This window comes from Microcaecilia unicolor, chromosome 1 (assembly GCF_901765095.1).
Source record: "Microcaecilia unicolor chromosome 1, aMicUni1.1, whole genome shotgun sequence".
Lineage (NCBI taxonomy): Eukaryota > Metazoa > Chordata > Amphibia > Gymnophiona > Siphonopidae > Microcaecilia > Microcaecilia unicolor.
The window spans coordinates 533,054,829-533,079,989 of NC_044031.1; the positions used below are offsets into that span (position 1 = coordinate 533,054,829).

Sequence of the window (25,161 nt, forward strand, 5' to 3'; positions counted from 1 at the left end):
ATCCGTCTCAATGTATTGTTTGAAGGGAGCAAGGTCTTGAAGTGAAATCCCTTCTTCCTGAAAGAGAATCCGCTCTATTGGACTGTGTGTATGCAGAGAGTGAAGAAAGGACTGGGATGTGAATTTGTTGAAGCCCCCCCCCCCCCCCACACACACACACAATTACCCCTGTCCCACACTTGCAATAGAAATATTGCAGAGATTAGACAACACATATGGATAAATTTGGCTGTTTTAATAGCCAAGGTTATCCATTTTAAAAAAAGGGGTAGTGTTATGCTGGTCAAAATGTTATCTTTTAAAGCTGTTTGATTTATTCATTTATTAGAACTTTTTTTTACTGCCTTTTTGAAGAAATTCACCCAAGACAGCATACATCCTGAATAAGCACGACATAGACAATTTTCATCCGGATATCCATATATGTGTTCAACCTCACACATCTATCTATCTATCTATCTATCTATCTATCTATCTATCTATCTAGCACTGATATGGCTCACAGCCACTATTCTGAGCCCAAGCCGCCTACAAGGCAAGTGTGCCTGGGGAGGGTCTGGTGGTAAGAAGTTGTGGTAGCCTGCTGGAGGAGTCTATGAGGTTACAGTAATTCTGCAATTAATATTGGGGGGGGGGGGGAGGAGGGTTGTGTGCATGTCTGGGAGTTGGGAATCTGTGTAACTGATGTCAAGGGAGATTGTGTAATTGACCCCTTCAGGGGTCCATGAGGCATGGGAAAATTTTGGGGTCCTTCTACAAAGGTGCATTAGCAGTTTTAGGGTGTGCTGATCATTAGCAAGCACTAAACACTAGTGATGCCCATAGAAATATATGGGTGACTCTAATGTTTAGCATGTGCTAAAAACACTAGTATGCCTTTGTAAAAGGACCCCTTAGTAATTAATGTTGCGGGTCCTATGGCAAGATAGCATTATAGATGTCACGATCCTTTACTGTATTTTTGATAGCACTTTTAACTTGCAGTAAAGGTCTGTTCTCTTTGGTAACTGCAGAGTAGATGCAGGTCACACCAGTAATAGTTACAACATAGCCTTTCGAGTTACCATGGAATACTTTTTGCAGCCTAATCAGATATACTATTAAACCTCTTTTGGGATTTGTGTAGTGATTTTTAAGCATTTTTCTTGAATGGCTGCACCAAAATAAGGGGCCCTTTTACTAAGCCGTGGTAAAAAGCGTGAAATTAGTTCACGCAGGGACGAGGAGTGGCTTAGTGGTTAGGGTGGTGGACTTTGGTCCTGAGGAACTGAGTTCAATTCCCGGCACAGGCAGCTCCTTGTGACTCTGAACAAGTCACTTAACCCTCCAATTTTGAAATGTATCTGGAAGATGCTAATTAAGGAGAACAATATAACAATGATAGAAAATTGAAAAAAGGTCATAATAGAGGAGTTATACGGGTAGACCAATGAGGATGTGAGCAGCACCATGATTACATTTGGGCGTTGTTCCTGGATGGTGTATGCTGTCAAAAACTCTGAAGATCCCCGTTTAATAACCAAGTAATGTTTTGTCAACGAACATTCCTTGATCTGCACTTCCCCAACTGCAAAGGTGTAAAATACAAATTAATGCACGCGTCAAGCTTTACCTACTTAAGCACACAGCTTTGGAACGCACTGCCGCGCAACTTAAAAACGATCTACGAACTAATGAGCTTCCGCAAACTACTGAAGATCCATCTCTTTAACAAGGCTTACCATAAAGATTAACCAATGTGAATATACATAACTCCACATTTAGTAAGAACTGTCTTTAATGTCTGCTTGCTTTACTACTATCATGTTTCATTATCATGTTGCCAAAGATTTTCTGTAACACTAAATGTCTATTTTCTATTATATTTCCACCACTCATGATGTTTTGTAAGCCACATTGAGCCTGCAAAGAGGTGGGAAAATGTGGGATACAAATGCAATAAATAAAAAAATAATACTGGTGTTAAACTGTGGAAGTAATTACTATCTATGAACTTAATACATTTGATAGTGTTTGAGATATTATTATAAACACATACAGATAAAGTCCCCACACTAGAACTGAAAGGTCTCTTGAATTTGACTCTCTAATATTAAAAGCAGCACATGGCAATTTACTGCCTGAACCCTTAATGCCGCACATTTACTTGGTAAGGGCTCACGCACTACTCCTGCGGTATTCAGATAATGTGTGGTAATGTGGCTGCGTGCTGCGAATTACTGCTGGGAATGCCCCCCATGGTAGACAATAGAAAATTATTTTCTAGCATGGGAAACAGCGCACGCTAACTTTAAAACTACTGTAGGATGCTTGCGTTACCCCTGTGGTAGTGTCGATGTAGCACACGCTATCCGTGCATTAGCCCTATCGCAGCTTAGTAAAAGGGACCCTAAGTCTGTATTTATTTTTATCGTAGCCACCACAAGCAAAGTTGTCTAAATTTTATTAAAGTTTTACTATTGTCAGTAAAAATTAGTCTGGTGGTTGACAAACCCAGTAATCAAATTCTCATCTGCAGTCTATGAAGAAAATAAAGCAAGCTTCGTTATCAGCAGACCACAAATATCTTGATAAAATCTAAATCTAAGTTTTGTTCCCTGACAAACAAAATACTGTTTTCATAGACTAGCTCCCACCATCCATCAGTGATTAAATTCACCTCTCATTTAACGCACTCTGGAATAAATGAATTCTATTTTCATTTTAATCTTCTTTTAACTTTCTCACTGATAAACTTGGAATGCATTGCCTTTTCCCCATTTCAAAGACATCTGAAATGAACTGCACCATGACTCAGCCTCAATCTACCCTCATGGTACTATTTAATCCAAATGTTGTTAAACACTACTTGAATTCAGCATCATAAGAGTGAAAGTGAAATGAGGTCTGTCCTTTCTAAAGTCGTAGCAGAAAAAGAAAATAATACAGTTGAGGTTTCCTTTCAAAATTAAAGGCTTGGTGCTTATAAAAGTTGGTTCTGTTAACTCTATATTAACCAACATAATGACTTCTATCACTGAATGAGTTGTGCATCCTTGTGATAACACAAGGTCTAATATACTAAAGCATTTTAAGGGTACTGCAGCATTGATATGTTAAAACCAATGTCAATGCTAGTTAAGTGTACACTAATACTGTATTCTCTTTAATACATGTGTGTATTAGTTCACATTTATTTTAATGCAGAGTCTGCATAGGCTTAAACATTAATATGTTAATATGTTCTGTCACATGGAGATTGCTGAAGTCAATATGAGTTGCATTAACTCATCTGCAATGCAAATACTTAACTATATCTACTCGAGGTATAGTTAAATATTCTGATTTGTCTCAAGTGGCTAACACAAGGTCCAATGGGGGCCATAATGACTTTTTGATGTTCCCTATCAGACAATAAAGTCTCCCAAAGAAGATGCACTGTCCTCAGAATCACCTTCACACCTTGCACCAGAGAAAACAAATCTGTGCCCATCAGAACTCTCCTTGCCCTTTCTTTCATCTCCTCAAACAAGAGCCTCCCTGGGCCAGGTCACTCTCCCCCTCCTCCAACTGGCTAGCTAAGACCTCCACCAGAGTTGAGAGAGAATGACCAAGGGAAGTCCTCATTTCATAGTTTGTCGCTCTTCCTATTCATAGTAGCTTGAAGTCTTCATGTCACTGTTATGAAGATGACAATCTCAGCACTGGCTCCATCACACATATGGCACCTGCTGATCTCCTTTGTACACCCAAGTATTTTCAATGAATGTTCAGAGGCTTTGGATAGATGCAAATGCCTTCAAGTGACACAATTGTATAATTTTGACACGTAAACATGATGATTAAAGCCTTATGTATGATTGGAGGAATTTATAGCTGAGCTTAAGAATCACTGTCCTGTTGTCTGATATCACCTATCTAATATAATTTGTACCTCCAATGTTCTCTGGCTGGCTGGCTGGCTGCTTTCGTAACATCCTGACGTCAGCATGCCTCTAGCATTCTCTTCCCTCTCACTGTCCCACCCTCGCGTAAAGACGTAATGATGTCAGAGGGCGGAACAGTGAGAGGGAAAGGAACACTGGAGGCAAGCTGACATCAGGATGTTCCGAACGAAAGTAACTGAAGGCAAGTAGGCAATGGAACGCTGCGCTGAAGGGGAGAACAGAATCGCAGGACATCGAAGGGAGGGAAGGGAAGAGGAGAATCAATAGACATGGATGGGATGTGAGGAGAGCAGAGAATCGTGGGACATGGATGGGAGGGCAGGGCATAGGATAATCGCTGGGGAGGGCAGAATCGTGGGACATGGATGGGAGGGCAAGGCACAGGACAATTGCTGTACATGGAGGGGAGGACAGAATCGCGGGACATGGAGGGCAGGGCAGAAGAGAATCGATGGACATGGATGGGATGGGAGGAGAGAAGAGAATCTCGGGAAATGGATGGGAGAGCAGGGAAGAGGAGATTTGCTGCACATGGAGGGGAGGGCAGAATCGCGGGACACGGAGGGGATGGAAGGGGATCGCTGGACATGGAGGGGAGGGCAGGGGAGAGAAGAAAAGTTGCTTAGATGAGAGCCTTCCTAGGGCCTGTTTCATTTTGGACAAAACGGGCTTGGTCCCACTAGTTTATTAATGTTTCTTGGTAACACCTTACATCTTGTTTTCCTGTGTTTTTTTTAATGCCTCACTTTTCTAATATTGCTACAAATGGAAGAAGCAACAGTACTGTATATACAAAGGTAACAAATCTTGTTATTTGATTTTTTAATGAGGGATAATCTAATTGTTCAGATATAAGAGAGAAGTGAATTCAAAATATTAATTTAGTAAATGTTTAAGGTTTTAAGAGGAATGGGGTTGAAATACCTTATGGAGGAAGTATTGTTATTTATATACTGCTCACCAGTTAGTTAAAGATATCAAAGCAATGTATATATAAATCATACACCTTCCACCATGCAATTCCCCATCCCACTCTATCACCCAACATACAATTCTTAATATTCCAATAATCCTAAAACTTCTAAAGTGACATTTTCCTTAACACTTTGCATTCCAAACACCAAAATATCCATAGCTCATACTCCCTGGTAGCAACTAGATTTTCAGAGCTTTCTGAAAATTAGGGGCTGATATTCAGCTGGCGGTATCAATGTTTTGCTGACCACCGCTGGCTCTATTCCTGGTAATGAATACCCGGATATACGAGGCCAGCTAAAACATAATGCGATATTCAGCACATAACCTTCTATAATGAACCATGTAAAGATAGTGTTGAGGTCCTATTTATGTGGTTATCTTAGTCGGTTAAGGGCTGAATATTGGCACTTAACCGGCTAAGTGGCAACTCTGCTGACAGAACACTTACAAAGTAGATGGTTTCAGTTTAGGCGTTAATCAGGCATTTTAAACTGCAGTATCCAGTTAAGTACAACTGAATATATTCTGTTAGCCCTGGACAAGCAATTTAAATGGCCAAGAATTGTTTCTGACCATTTAAATCGCTTTGAATATCGACTCTTTAGTGTACTGATAAAACCTACGAATATCTGAGGAGAGCTTGTTTCACAAAAGAGGGCCAGCCACTGAAAAGGCTCAGGCTCACAGGTGTGAACCTCTAATACGGTGTAGCGAAGGAACTTCCAACCACAGCTCTTGACTAGAACCAGGCTGAGCACAATAGCGTGCCTCACTAACTTCTGGGCTAGATTCTTTGGATCTATATTATGCATGAAAAACCAAACCTAAAATCTTAGATTGCACCTTCATCTCTACAGGAAGTCAATGTAGTATTCCCAGCAGGGATCAAGCCAAAACTCGCCACTGTGTCTTTTAAATTAAATATGCTGCAGCTTTCTGATTTTACCTGATTATGCCATGAAAACCACTCTGGGAGCCCTAAGTAGGATGGTATAACCTGGGAGTCTACGTTCAGAGAATGAGAGGTTGATGTCAATCCCTGGGTTGTAAGTAGCTCATTCAGATACAGTGTGTGCCTGTATCTTCTTTATTGGCACTCCTAGGTTGTGGAATAAGTTTCCTTGGACCACGCAGCAGTTCCCAACTGCCCACTTTCTGGAAACAATAAAAAATGTATTTGTTTACTAGGGGGGGTAGTATCATGATTATTAGTGGTTGGTTAAGGATTTGGGAAGTGTGAGTATTGTGTAGTGTGGCCTGCCACTAAAGGTGTGGCAGGCCACCGTCTCCCAATTGCTAGAGAGTAGTCAGCTGGTTCTATGAAGTTGCTGAGGTGTGCTTCTTGCCTAAAGCTTGTCATCCGTGAAAGGTGTTAGCGAGTTATTTCTTGATATATTCTTATAATAATCAAAAGTTTTACAGGGAGAAAGCATTCTAGTAGCAGAAACGGTAAAAGCTGCTCAAGAAACTTATTTAGTAAAACGGTATTGCTGTATAGTATTTTTTTTAACGCCTAACCCTTATTCACTTGTTCAGAACCCTTATTTTATCATCCTCACTTTAATATTCCCTTATCTCTTGTTTGTCCTGTTTGTCTGTCCTAATTAGATTGTAAGCTCTGTCGAGCAGGGGCTGTATCTTCATGTACGTCTAGTAGCGCTATAGAAATGATAAGTAGTAGTAGTAGTAGTAGATTTGGGGGCAGGGGTTCTGTGAATCAGTTTGGATTACTGCGTAGGCATGTTTTATGTTTCTGGCATGTCTAACATCTGTGTCAATTGTGAACTGCTCTGGGACTCATGTTAGAATGAACTAAGGGCAGTGGTGTGCTGGAGTCGGCTCTGTCCGGCTTGCAAGAGCCGCTTGTTAAATTTTGACAGCTCTTGTGAGCCAGTTGTTGTTGGGGGCGAGCCGGCTCCATTAGGGGAGGTAAGCATGGCAGGAGGGCGCCATCACAGGCCATGCTTACCTCCCCTGCCGCTCCGAAACATGGTAAACGATGTCCTTCGCCCCACTCTCCCGCTGCCGCTACCATCTGACTTTTTAAATTACCTCCGTCGAAACCGCTATTTAAAGCCCTGCTGCATGCAGGCCGTCTCTCCATGCTTCTCCTGCTTGCTTCAGTGATGTTCGCGCCCTTAGTCCCGCCTTCTGACGTCATTCTGACGTCATTTCCTTTTTCCGCGAAGGCGGGACTAAGGGCACGAACATCACCGAAGCAAGCAGGGGAAGCCTGGAGAGACGGCCTGCACGCAGCAGGGCTTTAAATAGCGGTTTCGACAGAGGTAATTAAAAAAGACAGATGGGAGCGGGAGGGGAGGGTGGGGGCGAAGGACATTGTTCGCTGGACATGTTTGGGAGCGTGAGGGAAGGGCAGGGCAGGGAGGAGAATCACTGGGTATGGATGGGGAGAGGGGGGCAGGGGAGAGACTTGCTGGGCATGGATGGGGAGAGGGGGGCAGGGGAGAGACCTGCTGGGCATGTATGGGGAGAGGGGGGCAGGGGAGAGACTTGCTGGGCATGGATGGGGAGAGGGGGCAGGGGAAAGACTTGCTGGGCATGGATGGGGAGAGGGGGCAGGGGAGAGACCTGCTGGGCATGGATGGGGAGAGGGGGGCTGGGGAGAGAGTTGCTGGGCATGGATGGGGAGAGGGGGCAGGGGAGAGACTTGCTGGGCATGGATGGGGAGAGGGGGGCAGGGGAGAGACCTGCTGGGCAAGGATGGGGAGAGGGGGGCAGGGGAGAGAGTTGCTGGGCATGGATGGGGAGAGGGGGCAGGGGAGAGACTTGCTGGGCATGGATGGGGAGAGGGGGAAGGGGAGAGACTTGCTGGGCATGGATGGGGAGAGGGGGGGCAGGGGAGAGATTTGCTGGGCAAGGATAGGGAGAGGGGGAGAGGGGAGAGACCTGCTGGGCAAGGATGGGGAGAGGGGGGCAGGGGAGAGACTTGCTGGGCATGGATAGGGAGAGGGGGGCAGGGGAGAGAGGAGAGTTTCAGGACATGGATGGAGGGAAGAGCAAGAGAAATTCTGGACATGGATGGAGGGGAGGGAAGGGAGAGAGAAGAAATGCTGGACATGGAGGGAAGATAGAGGAAGGAGATTAGATGAGGGAAAAGGAATTGAGGAGAGAAACTGCACATGGATGGAGAAAATACGAAGAAGCTAGATCCACTGAACAGTCAAGTCTGTGGAGGACCAGAAATGAAGAAGAAAGGAGGAAAGAAAAGAAATAAATGGAAAGGAAGCCCTGGAAACGGAGTCAAGGGAACAGATAGAGAGCAGCAGAATCAGATACTGGACCAGCATGATCAGAGAAACAAAGTCACCAGACAACAAAGGTAGAAAAAAATAATTTTATTTTCATTATAGTGTTGGGAATATGTCCACTTTGAGAATCAGGTGCTGAACGTTAAAAGTTTATATTTATTTACTTATTTATGGCATTTTATCCCATATTAAACATGAATTAGATTGGAATCTGGGATCATTTAATTTTTTTTCCTGGAGAGAGTAATGCATTGCCCCCTCCCCCCCGGCTATGGCCAGCTCTGCAATTTAGGGGGGGGCACAGAGGTAGGGGGGGCGCAGCGGTGGATGGGGGGGCGCCGAGGTGGACGGGGGGGGGGGGCGCCGAGGTGGACCGGGGAGAGAGCCTGTTGTTAAAAATTTACCAGCACACCTCTGACTAAGGAACACAGTTATCAATATGGGCCACCATTACATTGTGTTATTTTACCAAAGGTCCCATTTTATGAAATGAGACCTAGATACTAATAACTCAGGTTACCAGTACCCGCCCCCCACCCAATAAATAAATAAATAAATATTATATTACTAGTTGTAGTTCAAGCAGTCACATTAAGATATATTAACATTCTTTCTTTTTTCATGCAAATTGTTAAAACAGTTCTTACCATCGTGGTTAGGATTTCCTAAGGTCCATGGCTCATCAGAGTCAAAATGAGTATCTCCCCCAATTCCAGGCCCAGGGAAGTATGCATGTGCCAAAAATCCACCCTCCCCATCAAAAGGAGAACTGTCTCCATGAAAACCAGAAGCAAAAATAATGGTTATATCCACGTCCCTTTTTCCATTTTCTAATTCACTATAAGGAACGTCTTCAAACATCAGAGGGGTTACATTCTGCCACACATCGAAGGCACGGCGAATGGCTTATTGGTTAGATATACTGTTGTTAAGCGTTATGCGGTAAGATTATAGTCTGTGTTAAATTAAATATTTCTAAAGTTATTGGGGACTAGGAGAGCTATTGGTCATCCCTGGAAATGAACTAAGGTAGTTTATAGAATAGGCACCTTTCTATTCCTAAATCTAGGTGCCTCCAGTTGCTCTTGCCTGTTTTTAATGTGTTTATGAGTTCTATGGATTCAGTTCTGGATGCATCTGGTGGTTGTTCATATGCAGATGATATATTTGTTTTGATCCCAGTAATGGCATTTTTTTAATGTTACAAAATTCTATTTCCGAGTGTATTGCTTTGATTCACTCGGGCTAATTCTCATCTTTTGAAAATGAGGGGTCCTTTTACTAAGGTGCACTGAAAAATGACCTGCGGTAGTGCAGATGTGTGTTTTGGCCATGCACACAATCATTTTTCAGTGCACCTGTAAAATGCCTTTTTTTGGGGGGGGGGTGGGTCGAAAATGGATGTGCGGCAAAATGAAGATTGACGCGTGTCCATTTAGGGTCTGAAACCTTACCACCAGCCATTGACTTAGCTAAGGTCTCACCCCTTAACCGGGTGGTAATGGTCAATGCGCGTTCAAATGCCAATTACCGCCTGCGTGCCAGAAAATAAAAATATTTTCTGACGCATGCATAAAAAATGAAATTACTGCTTGGGCCACGCAGTAGCCGGGTAGTAACTAAGAACTGCCATGCATTGGGCACATGTAGGTGCTAATGTGGCTTAGTAAAAGGGCCCCTTAATGCAGCCAAGACTAAGTTGCTATATTTCTGTAATGATGTATCCTTAGTTCTCAGTAGTGTAACTATAGCTTCTGGAGAGCAGTTGAAATGTGAAAAATCTTCCAAGGTTTTAAGAATTATTCTGGATCCTCAGTTGACGATGGATCTACAGGTAAATTATCTGTTCAAGAAGTTATTTTTTTAACTACACCAATTAAGAGCAATAAGATCTGCTTTCTTTATAGAACATTTTCATATACTGGTTCAGGCTATAACATTGCCACAGTTAGATTATTGTAGCACTTTATATGGTGGAATAAATTCATGACTAATTAATAAGTTGCAATTATTGCAACATACAACAGCTAAATTGATTTATAGTTACTCATGATATGACCATGTGACACTGCTGCTTAGATGATTGCATTGGTTACCAGTTTATGCTTGGATAGTTTTTATGATTACCTGTATTGTGTTTTATATATTGTAGGTGAATTGTTCCTCTTTGCTTCCAATAGTTGATGGCTTATCCAGTAATGTGAAAGGGGAAAGGGAAATGGGACTTGATATACTGCCTTTCTGAGGTTTTTGCAACTACATTCAAAGCAGTTTACATATATTCAGGTACTTATTTTGTACCAGGGCAATGGTTAAGTAACTTGCCCAGAGTCACAAGGAGCTGCAGTGGGAATTGAACTCAGTTCCTCAGGATCAAAGTCCACTGCACTAACCACTAGGCTATTCCTCCACTCCTAAGGATGGAGGAGTAGCCTGAAGGAGCTCTGGTTTCTATTCTACTTTACTGTTGTGGTTTCTGTTAAGAAAATTCGTTATAAAAGAATCCATGACAATTCTTTTTCTTTTCAGGCTAGTAAGTTGTGGAATTCTATACCTGTACAAGTTTGCATGATCTCAAGTTATCTACAACTCCGCAAGGGACTGAAACCTTATTTATTTGATAAATATTTGAATGACTAATTTTTGTAAGCTTTCCTAACTTTCTAGTTTAGGTTTTATACTTATGTAACCTGCTTAGATTCTTTATTGAGGTGGACGGGGGGGGGGGGCGCCGAGGTGGACCGGGGAGAGAGCCTGTTGTTAAAAATTTACCAGCACACCTCTGACTAAGGAACACAGTTATCAATATGGGCCACCATTACATTGTGTTATTTTTACCAAAGGTCCCATTTTATGAAATGAGACCTAGATACTAATAACTCAGGTTACCAGTACCCGCCCCCCACCCAATAAATAAATAAATAAATATTATATTACTAGTTGTAGTTCAAGCAGTCACATTAAGATATATTAACATTCTTTCTTTTTTCATGCAAATTGTTAAAACAGTTCTTACCATCGTGGTTAGGATTTCCTAAGGTCCATGGCTCATCAGAGTCAAAATGAGTATCTCCCCCAATTCCAGGCCCAGGGAAGTATGCATGTGCCAAAAATCCACCCTCCCCATCAAAAGGAGAACTGTCTCCATGAAAACCAGAAGCAAAAATAATGGTTATATCCACGTCCCTTTTTCCATTTTCTAATTCACTATAAGGAACGTCTTCAAACATCAGAGGGGTTACATTCTGCCACACATCGAAGGCACGGCGAATGGCTTTGCGGGTTTCTGCATCGCCCACTTTTGGAGTGACATTCTTTATGCTGAAACAAAGAAAAAAAATAGAATAATCAGTGATAACTCAAACTCATTACACCATGATTGCCTGGAAAATTGAAATTATCTATGCTGATAAAATCAGGGGCAGCTCAAGGCAAACAGAAAAAGAGATCACAAATTAGAAATATGAAGACAAAAACTGTACTGAAAACCCTAAGACGTTAAATTTGGTATGCACTGCAACACTGGAGAAATTAAAACATAAATGCATTTTCTTTTGTCCTGACACAATACATATATATCCACCATGCTCATTTCCCAAAGCTAACATATTTCAGTTAATAAAATTCAAAATAAAACATGTTTTTCTATATTTGTCTGGATGATTTATTTTTCTATCAGGTTGGTCCCAGTTTCTCTTTTCTTCTTTCCTGTCTTCTTTTAATTCTGTTTCCAGGGGCCACTGTCCATTTGTTATTTCTTCTTTCTCTTCCTGTCTTGTTCCATTCCCTTAGTACACCTGTCTCTGACATATTGATCTATCCCTTAAAGTCCTCTCCTACCTTTTTTGCCTCCCTGTTCACTAAAATTGTACCCTATCACTCTACTCGTTTTCACTTTTCAACTACCTATCAACTTTTCATTTCCTTCTCTCACCCCTAGCTCTCCCATTTCCCACCTCACTCATTTCCCCACCTCCTATTCCACTTATCTACTCCCCCTTACATTTCTTCCTTCTGTTTTCACTGTCTTCATCAACCATCCCCTGGCCTCTCCCAGAAGGTTCAACCATTCCTAGCATCTCCCCTCCCAATCCCTTGCTCCACATTTGTAGTCCAGCATTTTTTCCCTCTCTCTCCTCTCCATACCCAAGGAGGTCAACTTATCTCTTCACCCTGGCATCTTCCTGTCCCTTTTCTCCCTCCCTCCATCCCAACCACCCCTCAACTGAGCCCAGAATCTCTCCCACCCTTCCTTCCACCCCTCCGAACATCTCTCCCTCCCATCCACCCAACTTTCAACTTGTGCGAGGGCAGGACACAGGGAGGGAAGGCCCAAAGGGAGGCGATCTGCAGACTGCTGCTGCTGCGCTTCTTTCACATGGAGCGAGGTCAAGGTGAGGCGCTATGATTTGAATTCAGGGGGGCCCGGCCCGGTGGTGAACGGAGGGGGTGGGTGGAGGGGGGGCTGCGGCAGAGGGGGCGGGGCCCCGGGCCCGGCCCAGTCTCTCAGCAGCCCTGTTTTAGATGGAACGTGAAGGTATAATCGGGGGGGGGGGCAGGAAGAATAGGAGAGAAGTCATACTGGGAGGGGATGGGACCAGGAGGAAGATAGAAAATGAGCTGATGGACTGGGGAGGTGGGGTGGCAGTAAGATGGAAGGAGAGCTAGTGGATTGGGGGGAGTGTTAGCAGGGAGATAGAAAGAGAGCTGGTGGACCATGAGGGTGAGGGCAGCAGGGCATGCTCTGAGGCAACCAGGGAGATAAGCGCTGGGAGGACAGCAGGCAGGCCAGCAACAAGGAGGAAGCATGAGAGCAACAAAGGCAACAAAGTGATGTATGTATGGCATGCATTGCCTCTAGCTTCTGCTCTCTGCTTATTTGTAGGGCTTTTTTTTTTCCCCGCAAGTGAAGCCTTTCCCTGAAAATTGGCACCTAAGTCCCCTGAATCAGTTGACCTAATTATAGAGCTGCCCCTGGATAAAAGGCCAAACTCAGTGAGAAAATTATCCTATTTGTAAACAGGAAAGAAGTTATGGTGTCAAAAAAATAACGCTAAGCAGTATTCTATAAATAGTATTTTAAGTTAGGCGTCATTTATAGAATAGCGCTTAGCACTGTGAACCGCAACTACATTTGGGCATCACCATTTACACTAATGAAACCTTGGTGTAAATCCCCATGCCTAAATTAGGTGTGAATCCACTTTATTCTATAACATGCATAAATTAAAGGAATTCCCCTGATCCTCCCATCACCATGCCCCTTTTTGGACCCATGCATAAAAGTTGTGTGCGGATTTGAGTGCATAAAAATACGCACATAGATTTTAATTAATGCCAATTGGCATCAGTATTTGACTGTTATGACCCAATTCTCAGCACGCATTGCCTCATTATTCAGTTAAGTTGCTCAGGCAAATTTGGACACATGCAACTCGTAGTGCCATATATAGAATTCAGGGTTAATGCTGGATCACATTATAGATCATCTCATTGATTCTCACCGGTCTAGTCTTTTTATTCTAAGTCCTTTCAAGATTGATTTCACTTCTGTAAAATATTAAAGAGCAGGGTGATAGCATCCATTAAAGGTAGGAGCCTTTTTAATCTTCTACGCAGTTAGAACACAGCACTTCTAAAACGCTGAATGTATTTCCTGATCAAAAGGAACCTCATTGTCCTAGTTTAAATGAAATGTTAATTACCTTACTGACTGCAATTAACACTAAAAAATATCACCAGCCTAAAGGGAAAATGCAGTACATACTTATCCTTCTTTTTTTTATATATTCTTTAACCACCTAAGAGTATATAATACTCTTTGGTTATTTAAGTAGAAGGTCCCCATTTTTAAACCAATCCAAGCTCATTACTTAGGAACAAATGCTGATGGGGAAAAGTACTGTAAGGAGCCTCCTAGTTTTAGGCAACAAGAGCATGTGTAAATGATGGCAGGTCTAGTGAACACATATGTGTGTAAATGAGCAGCTTCACTAAGTTGATGGGAGACGGGACTGGTGGTTGGGAGGCGGGAAATACTGCTGGGCAGACTTATACGGTCTGTGCTCTGAAAAAGACAGGTACAAATTCAAGATATGAGTTTATCTTGGGCAGACTAGATGGACCATGCAGGTCTTTTTCTGCCGTCATCTACTATGTTACATGCCTAAATGTGTTGACATATAAATTGCAGGTGGACATTCATATGGGCAGAGTTTGGCTATAGTGTGGTCAGGGCACATATTAACACATGTAATCTTATCAGCTATGCATATTCTTGTGCAGTCTAGGTTCAATCATTTACACCAGCTCTACAGCTGGTTTAATTGTTCATTCCTTGAATACAGGCACAATTTTGGCCTCTTATGCTAGTATTCTGTAAAAAAAATTACATTATGACTTTTCTTTATTCAATTCAATTTAAGTCTTATATACTGCTAATATCCCCTGTTTAGGGTTCAGTGTGGTTTACAACATTAGTGGGATAACAGTTACAGATTTATAAGTAAGACATTAGGTGAATACATTCTTATTGGTTAGATATACTGTTGTTAAGCGTTATGCGGTAAGATTATAGTCTGTGTTAAATTAAATATTTCTAAAGTTATTGGGGACTAGGAGAGCTATTGGTCATCCCTGGAAATGAACTAAGGTAGTTTATAGAATAGGCACCTTTCTATTCCTAAATCTAGGTGCCTCCAGTTGCTCTTGCCTGTTTTTAATGTGTTTATGAGTTCTATGGATTCAGTTCTGGATGCATCTGGTGGTTGTTCATATGCAGATGATATATTTGTTTTGATCCCAGTAATGGCATTTTTTTAATGTTACAAAATTCTATTTCCGAGTGTATTGCTTTGATTCACTCGGGCTAATTCTCATCTTTTGAAAATGAGGGGTCCTTTTACTAAGGTGCACTGAAAAATGACCTGCGGTAGTGCAGATGTGTGTTTTGGCCATGCACACAATCATTTTTCAGTGCACCTGTAAAATGCCTTTTTTTGGGGGGGGGGTGGGTCGAAAATGGATGTGCGGCAAAATGAAGATTGACGCGTGTCCATTTAGGGTCTGAAACCTTACCACCAGCCATTGACTTAGCTAAGGTCTCACCCCTTAACCGGGTGGTAATGGTCAATGCGCGTTCAAATGCCAATTACCGCCTGCGTGCCAGAAAATAAAATATTTTCTGACGCATGCATAAAAAATGAAATTACTGCTTGGGCCACGCAGTAGCCGGGTAGTAACTAAGAACTGCCATGCATTGGGCACATGTAGGTGCTAATGTGGCTTAGTAAAAGGGCCCCTTAATGCAGCCAAGACTAAGTTGCTATATTTCTGTAATGATGTATCCTTAGTTCTCAGTAGTGTAACTATAGCTTCTGGAGAGCAGTTGAAATGTGAAAAATCTTCCAAGGTTTTAAGAATTATTCTGGATCCTCAGTTGACGATGGATCTACAGGTAAATTATCTGTTCAAGAAGTTATTTTTTTAACTACACCAATTAAGAGCAATAAGATCTGCTTTCTTTATAGAACATTTTCATATACTGGTTCAGGCTATAACATTGCCACAGTTAGATTATTGTAGCACTTTATATGGTGGAATAAATTCATGACTAATTAATAAGTTGCAATTATTGCAACATACAACAGCTAAATTGATTTATAGTTACTCATGATATGACCATGTGACACTGCTGCTTAGATGATTGCATTGGTTACCAGTTTATGCTTGGATAGTTTTTATGATTACCTGTATTGTGTTTTATATATTGTAGGTGAATTGTTCCTCTTTGCTTCCAATAGTTGATGGCTTATCCAGTAATGTGAAAGGGGAAAGGGAAATGGGACTTGATATACTGCCTTTCTGAGGTTTTTGCAACTACATTCAAAGCAGTTTACATATATTCAGGTACTTATTTTGTACCAGGGCAATGGTTAAGTAACTTGCCCAGAGTCACAAGGAGCTGCAGTGGGAATTGAACTCAGTTCCTCAGGATCAAAGTCCACTGCACTAACCACTAGGCTATTCCTCCACTCCTAAGGATGGAGGAGTAGCCTGAAGGAGCTCTGGTTTCTATTCTACTTTACTGTTGTGGTTTCTGTTAAGAAAATTCGTTATAAAAGAATCCATGACAATTCTTTTTCTTTTCAGGCTAGTAAGTTGTGGAATTCTATACCTGTACAAGTTTGCATGATCTCAAGTTATCTACAACTCCGCAAGGGACTGAAACCTTATTTATTTGATAAATATTTGAATGACTAATTTTTGTAAGCTTTCCTAACTTTCTAGTTTAGGTTTTATACTTATGTAACCTGCTTAGATTCTTTATTGATTTTAGTGGAATATAAAAACCCTGAATAGAATAGAATAGTGGTAATCTCACTAAGGATCATGGGCTCAATTTTTAACAGACATGAATAGGAGCAGAAAGACTGTTCCTACCTGGCTTCCTCTAGACTGCTAAGAATGGCTTAAAGAAATGTCCAAACTGGCCTATTGGGGATGGGAGGGTCATCAAGGGAGAAGTGGACAGGGGAGAGGGGAAGGAGGAGCTGCTTCTATTTTTCCCTAGCTGGCTCCTTTAAAAAATGCTCCCTGGGAGAAGAATCAAGCAGCATTATGAGGTTTCATTGCAAGCTTCATTCTGTACCACAGGAGTCACTAAGCTGTGGCACTGTGTTATTGCAGGTCAGCTACTCGCACATTAAATTAAGGTGTGATAAAATGCCAGCTTTTACTACACAGTAGTAAACACCCCCCTAAATCCATGCAAACGAATTGCAGACTTAAGGGACCTTTTTACTAATGTGCATTAAGGGCTTAATACACAGATTTGCACACACCAGCACCAGCTCTTAATGCATGCTCATGTTAATGGTTAATACGGCAGCTTGACAGCATGATTTAATTTCCAGGTTAAATACATAGAACTTAAAGAGGCAGGGAATGGTCATGGTCTGTGCACATTGGAAAGGCAATTCAATAACGGAGTGCATGCAGTTATATGCACCTCGCCCATGTAAATGCACAGCAAAGAGCCACTTACAACTATATGCAATTCTATAACAACATGCATAAGTGCCACAGTGCTTATCCCCGAGAGGCATACCATGGGATGGGCAGGGCCGTCACTTGCATGCACAACCTACGGAATACTGTAAGTTATGCACATTGCATGACACACTTGCACACTTACTTATTAATGGCAGCTATAAATAGACATGTCTAAATGCATACACCCACTTAGGCATATCAATGAAAGTTTATTCTAGTATTCTATAATGGAATCCAGGCACCTAGAAGCTATTATAGAACAGGCATTCATCGTGCAGCATTGTCTCTTTAACTATCATCATGTAGGTGGCATTAAGTGCATCCATGTTATCTGTTATGCACTTAACATAGACAATATACTTACCATGTGTTAACTGCATGGAAAGATGCTGGGCAACATGCATCAGTTAATTCAGTGGCTATGAAGTTACTGCATTTTTAACCGTTGCAACTAATAAATGGTAATTGAAACCTTTTACTGGTCATTAGTAAAGGGGACCCTAAATTTTAGGTTTCTCAATTTGGATGAAAATAGGGGAGATAGAAGTATAAGTCACCCAAACTTAGGCACCAGTATCATGTGCACTAAGTGTGAATTCCAGGGCTTTTTTGAGGGGATACTTGAGGGTACTGAGTACCGGCACCTTTTCCATTGTCTGCCCAAATTGACCCATGGTCCCCAAGTTTTATCTCCAAGTTTTAAATGAAAGAGCTCAGGCTCTACACACCAATTCTGCCTTGTCATAGATTCTGTGACTGGTTGCAGGGGGCCTGGCTATTGTGGGGGTCGGTCCCTCAGTGATCATCCCACTCCTGAAGAGTGGCCTGGCATTTGAGTACCAGCACCATTTTTGCTAGAAAAAACACACTGGTGAATTCTATAAAAGCAATTCTGCTTAGAACTTTCTTTACAGAGTACTAGCTTAGCACTCAATTTTGTGCCTAATTTTCGGTGTGAGCACTTTCGCTAGCCAAAGACTGGTGTAAAGGATTGCACCAACTATTGTCAGTTAGGTGTGAAATTGCAAGTATTCTATAACTGCATGCCGAAATCCTGGGAATGCACCTGACATGCCCATGCCCCTCCCCTGGCCACACCCCTTTTGGAGTTGTGTGCAAGGTATGTTGGGCATGCTGGTTATAGAATTAGGCATAAGGATCTGCATGTAACTACTTCCATGAAGTAGTAGTTAACATTGCTATCACCAGTTTAGCCATACACAAAATTATATGCCCAAATTTGGGCAACCTATACAGAATCTTGGGGATAATTACCTAAATTATTAGGAAAAGAATGGAAACAAAAATGAGAAAGTTGTAATGCTTTTGTATCACTCCATGGTGCGACAGCACCTCGATTACTGTGTGCAATTCTGGTCACTGTGTCTCAAAAAAGGTATAGCAGAATTAGAAAGCTACAGAGAAGGGTGACAAAAATGATAAAGGCGATGGGATGACTTCCATGAGAGGAAAGGCTAAAGCAGCTAGTGTTCTTCAGCTTGGAGAAGAGACAGCTGATGAGAGTATGATAGAGTTCTATAAAATGCTGAGTGGAGTGGAATGGGTAGACGTGAATCACTTGTTTACTCTTCCTAAAAATACTATGGCTAGGGGGCACACAATGAAGCTACGAAGTAGTAAATTTAAAACAAATTAGAGAAAATATTTCTTCCCTCTACATATAATTAAACTCCGGAGTTCATTGCCAGAGAATGTGGTAAAAGTAGTTATCTTAGCAGGGTTTAAAAAGGTTTGGATAATTTCCTAAAAGAAAAGTCAATAAGCTATTATTCAGATGGACTTGGGGAAAATCCACTGCTTATTTCTATGATAAGCAGCATAAAATCTAATTTACTGTTCCGGATCTTGCCAGGTTCTTGTGACCTGGATTGGCCACTGTTGGAAACAGGTTACTGGGATTGACGGATCTTTGGTCTGTCCCAGTATGGCAACACTTATGTTCTTATATAGATGAAACAAAAACAAACATTGGTATCACTATTGTTACTATTATAATTTTTATCAATTACAATGAAAAATAGAGACATTGGAAAACACATAACTTGCTCAAGGTCTGATTTTCAGTGGACTCAGAATTATGCTGCATTGTTCTCTCAATAAATACATTTAAGGCTCTAAACAGTAGCTTACATCTTCTCTTTCATAGATATTTAATTACTAGATGTCAAGGTTTTTGCTAGCATTTTCAACCTACTTTGTCCCACAGTACTACACTTATATTGAGTATTTATTACGGAAAGGTCAATTCATGAACATTGTGTGTCTTTTGGAAAAATCCTTGAAAAATCAGCCACCATGACTATAGCTACACTGCTCAGTCTAAAGATTGTGTGTGTGTGTGGGGGGGGGGGGGGGGGGGGTTAAATAGAGGCTCAAGCCACTGGCTAAAGTTGCAGTTTCTTTCTCTTAAAAAGTGGAATTGTTTAAAAAGTAAAAACTGATGAAAGCATTAAGCCTGGCACTGGAGTCTCTTTTAGGAATGCACTTTTTCTTTTCTTCCCCTGATTTCAATTAAGATGGTTTAAAAACCATTTATAAAGTGTCTTAGGCAATGAAAAAGTGAATTCTAGTTGAGCCAAACATCTCTGCTCAAACCAAAACTGCAGCTGTAACCTTAAGCGACTAAAGTGCTTGACTCAGAGATAATCGGCATGGCTATAATTCAATTTGCAGATGACCAGGGCACTTTGGGAAATGCTTTCTAAAAATTTAGATCAGCAGATTTGAGGAAAGAGACTAGAAAGAAAAATGGTGATGGATACATATATTTTTAAACCTGCATCAAAAGTACTACATATCATTTCTATAGCACTACTAGAAGTATGCAGAGCTGTAAGCTCTGTCAAGCAGGGACTGTCTCCTCATGTTCAAGTGTACAGCGCTGCGTACATCTAATAGTGTTATAGAAATGATAAGTAGTAGTAGGACATATTACATACAGGGACTTTTGCTATCCCTAGTGGGTTCAAAATCTGAGGTGTTTTTGTACCTTGGAAAATGGAGGGTTAGGTGATTTGCCCAAGGTCACAAGGAGCTGCAGTGGGAACTGAACCCAATTCCCTGGGATCTCAGCTCATTGCACTGACCATTAAGCTACTCCTCCACTCCCTAAAGAGAGAATATTCTCTGTCCATTCTCACTACCTGAATATGCGACATCTTAAAACACATTTGTTTCTTTTCATTTATTTCATATCCATATGCTATTGTTTCCAGCAAAGCACACATATTAAATTACACAGATAAAACATATAATTGACTGACTTCCTCCCTATCTACCCAACTACCTAATCACATATCCCAGAGGAGATTGAAAAAACACCCTTCCCTTCTCACACACCATATTATTTATTGCCTAAAACAAATATTCCTATTTACTAATTCTTCCTGGGTTACATTTAGGTACAATAGAAAATGTCTTGTCCCCAAAGAACTAGTAGTCTACGTTGTACTTGAGACAATGGAGGGTATAAGAGATCTGCCAAAGATCACATGAAACTGCAATGGGGATTTTAACTGACTCCTAGGCTACTGATTCTCGGTGCAGCAGATGAAAGGAAGTCCATTCAATTCCTATGGGCTTCCCCTCATTTGCCGTGCGGGAATCGCTAGCACAGCTTTCTAAAAGAAGCCCTAAGTCTGACTGCCATAATGGAAAGCACAGACAAACTTTACATTCCATTGGATTCCATTTACATTCCATAGGGATCTGCTAAAGTTTCCTCATAATAATTTCCTAAAGCTGGATGTGATGAAACCACATATGGAGTAATATTTCTTAATTTTTTTCCATGTGCAAAGCTTGCTCTATATGAGGAAAGGGGCTCTTAAAAACTGACTGTATATGTACACATATAGGTATGCATGTCAAAAAGATGGTATATACTTAAGTGTGTACCACATGTAGGCATTCTTTGAGCAGAGCAAGATGGCAGCCGCTAAGGTGATCCTGTGGCCCTTGTGCCTTTGCCTTTAAAAATTGTTTCTTCTCTTCTCATGTGGAAAAAGAGGAAAGGCCAAATGGATGCAGTCCAGCCCCTATCAGCCCCAGTACTTAGTCTGCTGGATGGATTTGTTCAACGTGGCTCAGCTCCAACTGTAGTATTGGTTGAGCAGCTACTAGGATTTACTTCAACAGATTGGGCGGTGGGCGGTAGGGGTGTTCTCCCCAGGCTTTCACTGACATCATTTTCCCTCAAAGAACACAAGCTTCCAGTACAACCCAGTTTCACCGTGGATGCCCGTGGAATTAACAATATTGGGCTGGTTAATATCGGTTTGCATAAACCAATTTCAGGTACAAATTCTGTAGCATTAGCCCTGGGAGATCTGGGTGCCCATACTGCTGTGGCTGCAGAAGCTTTGGAACTTTCTGGTGTGTCCCAACAATTTATTCTATATAGAACTTTGGAAATACATCAGTCTCTGTTAGTAAAGCCACAAAAAGTAATTAAAGAATCACTTTGGCAAGCTATTGACAATTTGGGGAAGATTTTTGTCTGGCAGATTTAAATCTATCTTATGAGGTACATCTGTGAATCATTCACTTCAGCTGACTGAATTAAAAGATTAGAAGTCATAGATTCAAAGTTTGAAAAATTGAATACACTGGCAACAGTAATTGTTAAAGTTAATGTGGAGGGGCATAATTGAATGGGGACAACCATCTCTAAGGACGCCCATCTCTGAGGACGTCGCTGTGAATGGGCAGAGCATCCTGTATTATCGAAACAAGATGGGCGTCCATCTTTCATTTCGATAATACGGTTGGGGATGCCTAAATCTCAACATTTAGGTCGACCTTAGAGATGGTTGACCTTAGAGATGGGCGACCTCGGTTTTCGATGATAATGGAAACTGAGGATGCCCATATCAAAAATGACCAAATCCAAGCCATTTGGTCATGGGAGGAGCCAGCATTCATAGTGTACTAGTCCCCCTGACATGCCAGGACACCAACTGGGCACCCTAGGGGGCACTGCAGTGGACTTCACAAATTGCTCCCAGGTGCATAGCTCCCTTACCTTCAATGCTGAGGCCCCCCCAAACCCACTCCCTACAACTGTACACCACTACCATAGCCCTTAGGGATGAAGGGTGGCACCTACATGTGGGTACAGTGGGTTTCGGGTGGGTTTTGGAGGACTCACATTTACCACCACAAGTGTAACAGGTGGGGGGGGGATGGGCCTGGGTCCACCTGCCTGAAGTGCACTGCACCCACTAAAAATTGCTTCAGGGACCTGCATAGTGCTGTGATGGAGCTGGGTATGACATTTGAGACTGGCACAGAGACTGGAAAAAATGTTTTTTAATTTTTGGGGGGAGGATGGGAGGGGGTTAGTGATCACTGGGGGAGTAAGGGGAGGTTATCCCCGATTCCCTCCGGTGGTCATCTGGTCAATTTGGGCACCTTTTCAAGGCTTGGTCGTGAAAAAAAGGGACCAAGTAAAGTTGGCTAAATGCTTATCAGGGATGCCCTTCTTTTTTCCATTATCTGCCAAGGACGCCCATCTCTTAACCACACCCCGTTCCGCCTTCGCTACGCTGCCGACACCCCCCCATGAACTTTGGTCATCCCCATGACGGAAAGCAGTTGAGGATGCCCGAAATCGGCTTTCGATTATGCCGATTTGGGTGACCCTGAGAGAAGGACGCCCATCTCCCAATTTGTGTCAAAAGATGGGCGCCCTTCTCTTTCGATTATGTCCCTGACAGGGATTCATAGAAGATTGGAAAAATAGAAAATATGTCTAAATCAAGAGACCTGTGATTTACAAACATTCCTAGAACTTCATGTCTATCTGCTGAGAGTATGCTGAAGAAATATATGATCGATATTTTGAATTTGTAAGCAGACTCGCTTCTGTTGTTAATTGTTTTAATATTCAATCTACTAATTCTGATAGTGATGTAGCAAATGTTTCTGTGGACACTTTGAACTCACCTAGGAATATACTCATATAAAGTAAGCCACTTTAATTTGGAAGTAGACAGGGATAATATACTGAAAATGTATTATAAATATAGAAAGCAATCCTTCAGATATGGGTATTTCTGGACATGGCCAGGGCCACTCAAAGGAGAAGGGGGCAGTTTTTATTGCTCAAAGACCCAAGAAATAGGGGCCAGAGTTCTTTTGAAATGTCCTTAAAAATGTAATATGTGATATAACAATATTAAGTATATTTTTGAGCCTTCTCAGCTGAATGCCTTTTTGAATGATAAACCTATCTCCCATCCACCTGAAAAGGTGTTCCCAGAGGCACATTCTGTCTAGTTGGTATTGAACCTGCTGATAACATCTGTTGAAGCTTATTGTTTTGCATTTTCCAGTAATTTGGTTTTCTTTTTAATTTATCTCCACTTTGAACCCCCCTACCCCAACTATGGAACTTAAAATTAGTGCTGTTATTACTTTATGATGTTTCTTGTTGATTATTTCATCTGATTTTTTTTCCTTTAGCACTCATGTTTCTTTCAAATGTTAGTCTTGTATATTGCAAACTGACATTTCATTTAAAAAATGAGTTCACTCATAAATCACACACACACACACACACACACACACACACACACACACAGAGTACAGACCTGTGGTGAAGAGGTGCTGAAAGGAGAGCTGCTGTACCCTGTGGCTGCTGAACAATGCAGAGGGGAGGGGGCCCCCCTGCAGGAGGGCCCCAGGCTGAAAGGCCTAGCACACTTGGAGCTGAGAAATACTATGAAGGGGAGGCTTCCTCCACCCAAGCCCCAAGCATGCAACCAGGAGAACCAGGAGAGCCCAGGCCTGTGGACGGAGGAAGGACCAGAGCCCAGCAGCGCTTGCTGAGGAGCCAGCTCACCCTGACTGTAAGTCCTGGCCATAACATTCCTAAGCTGGGTGAAGAACAGGGGGCAGGAAGGCAGGGCCCGGGTTCCAGAGCAGGGTTCTCTGCATCCAGTATCAGAGGAGAGGTGGTGGAAGAGAATAGCGGAGAGTCTGAAGAGGACGTTAGTGAGGAAGAAGAGGAGGAGAAGGAATCCAGGCCTAGGGCCTGGCAGAAGAAAGAGGCCCAGCATATGACTCCTGAAGAGGTAATTAGATCAGTGAAGAAAATGAATCGAGTAGAAGGTGAAATAGAGGTACTGAGGAAGCGGCTGAAGCTAGCAAAAACTATGTGTAACCTGGCTTCCACTGGCCCACGAGACAAGTATGTTAAGGGAGTTGAAGCACTCCAGAAGCGGCTTACAGCAAAACAAAGGCAGCTGCAAAAACTAAAGAACTGCAGAGATAATCCCCTTCGTGAGGTTTTCCTGAACAGGGAACGCATGCAGCAGACCCAGACGCAGTCCCAGATCCAGCAGGAAGCAGAACCCAGAGACACACAGGACTCCGTGGTTCCAGACACCCCAGAGGCTATGCTGGAAGGGACAGCAGGGGAAGAGAAACAGCAGCAGCCAGAAGGAGGGAAAGACAAGACTGACACAAATAATTCCCAGTTATCACCAGTATTTTATTTCCTACAGGATTCCCAAGAGCTAGGTGCTCCATCCACTTACCAGCCTTGTAGAACAGAGGCTCCTAGTCCAGTTGTGGCAGGTACTGTGGATAAGGAGGGGCTCCAGCACTGCATGCAGCAAGAGAGCCTGGCAAGTTTGGAACACAAAAGAGCTATGAAACTGAAAAAAATTCAAAAACGTCCCTTATACTTAGAGAGCTGGCAGGGCATAGCCGAACCCACAGAGAAGAGCTCAGGTTTGCTGGGAGAGACAGAGAAGAAAGACAGCCTGGAGAATCAGAACAGTTTGAATGCTGAGGAGAATCAGAACAGTTTGAATGCTGAGGTAGGAGAAGAATCACTACACACTGAGCAAGTACAGAAGTTACCAGGAACAACGGGAGGGAAAGTAGAGCAAAACAAGGGGTTTTGC

The 25,161-nt window shown here is 42.2% G+C and overlaps 1 protein-coding gene across 1 annotated transcript in view; it reads right to left on the reverse strand.

Moving 5' to 3' along the window:
• Nucleotides 1–25,161, reverse strand: part of MMP16 (matrix metallopeptidase 16) — a 645,160-nt gene that overhangs the window by 249,140 nt on the left and 370,859 nt on the right. The window contains exon 4 of the mRNA XM_030216285.1: nt 11,190–11,494. Coding sequence (XP_030072145.1) covers nt 11,190–11,494 — 305 coding nt within the window. The remainder of the gene's footprint in view (nt 1–11,189; nt 11,495–25,161) is intronic.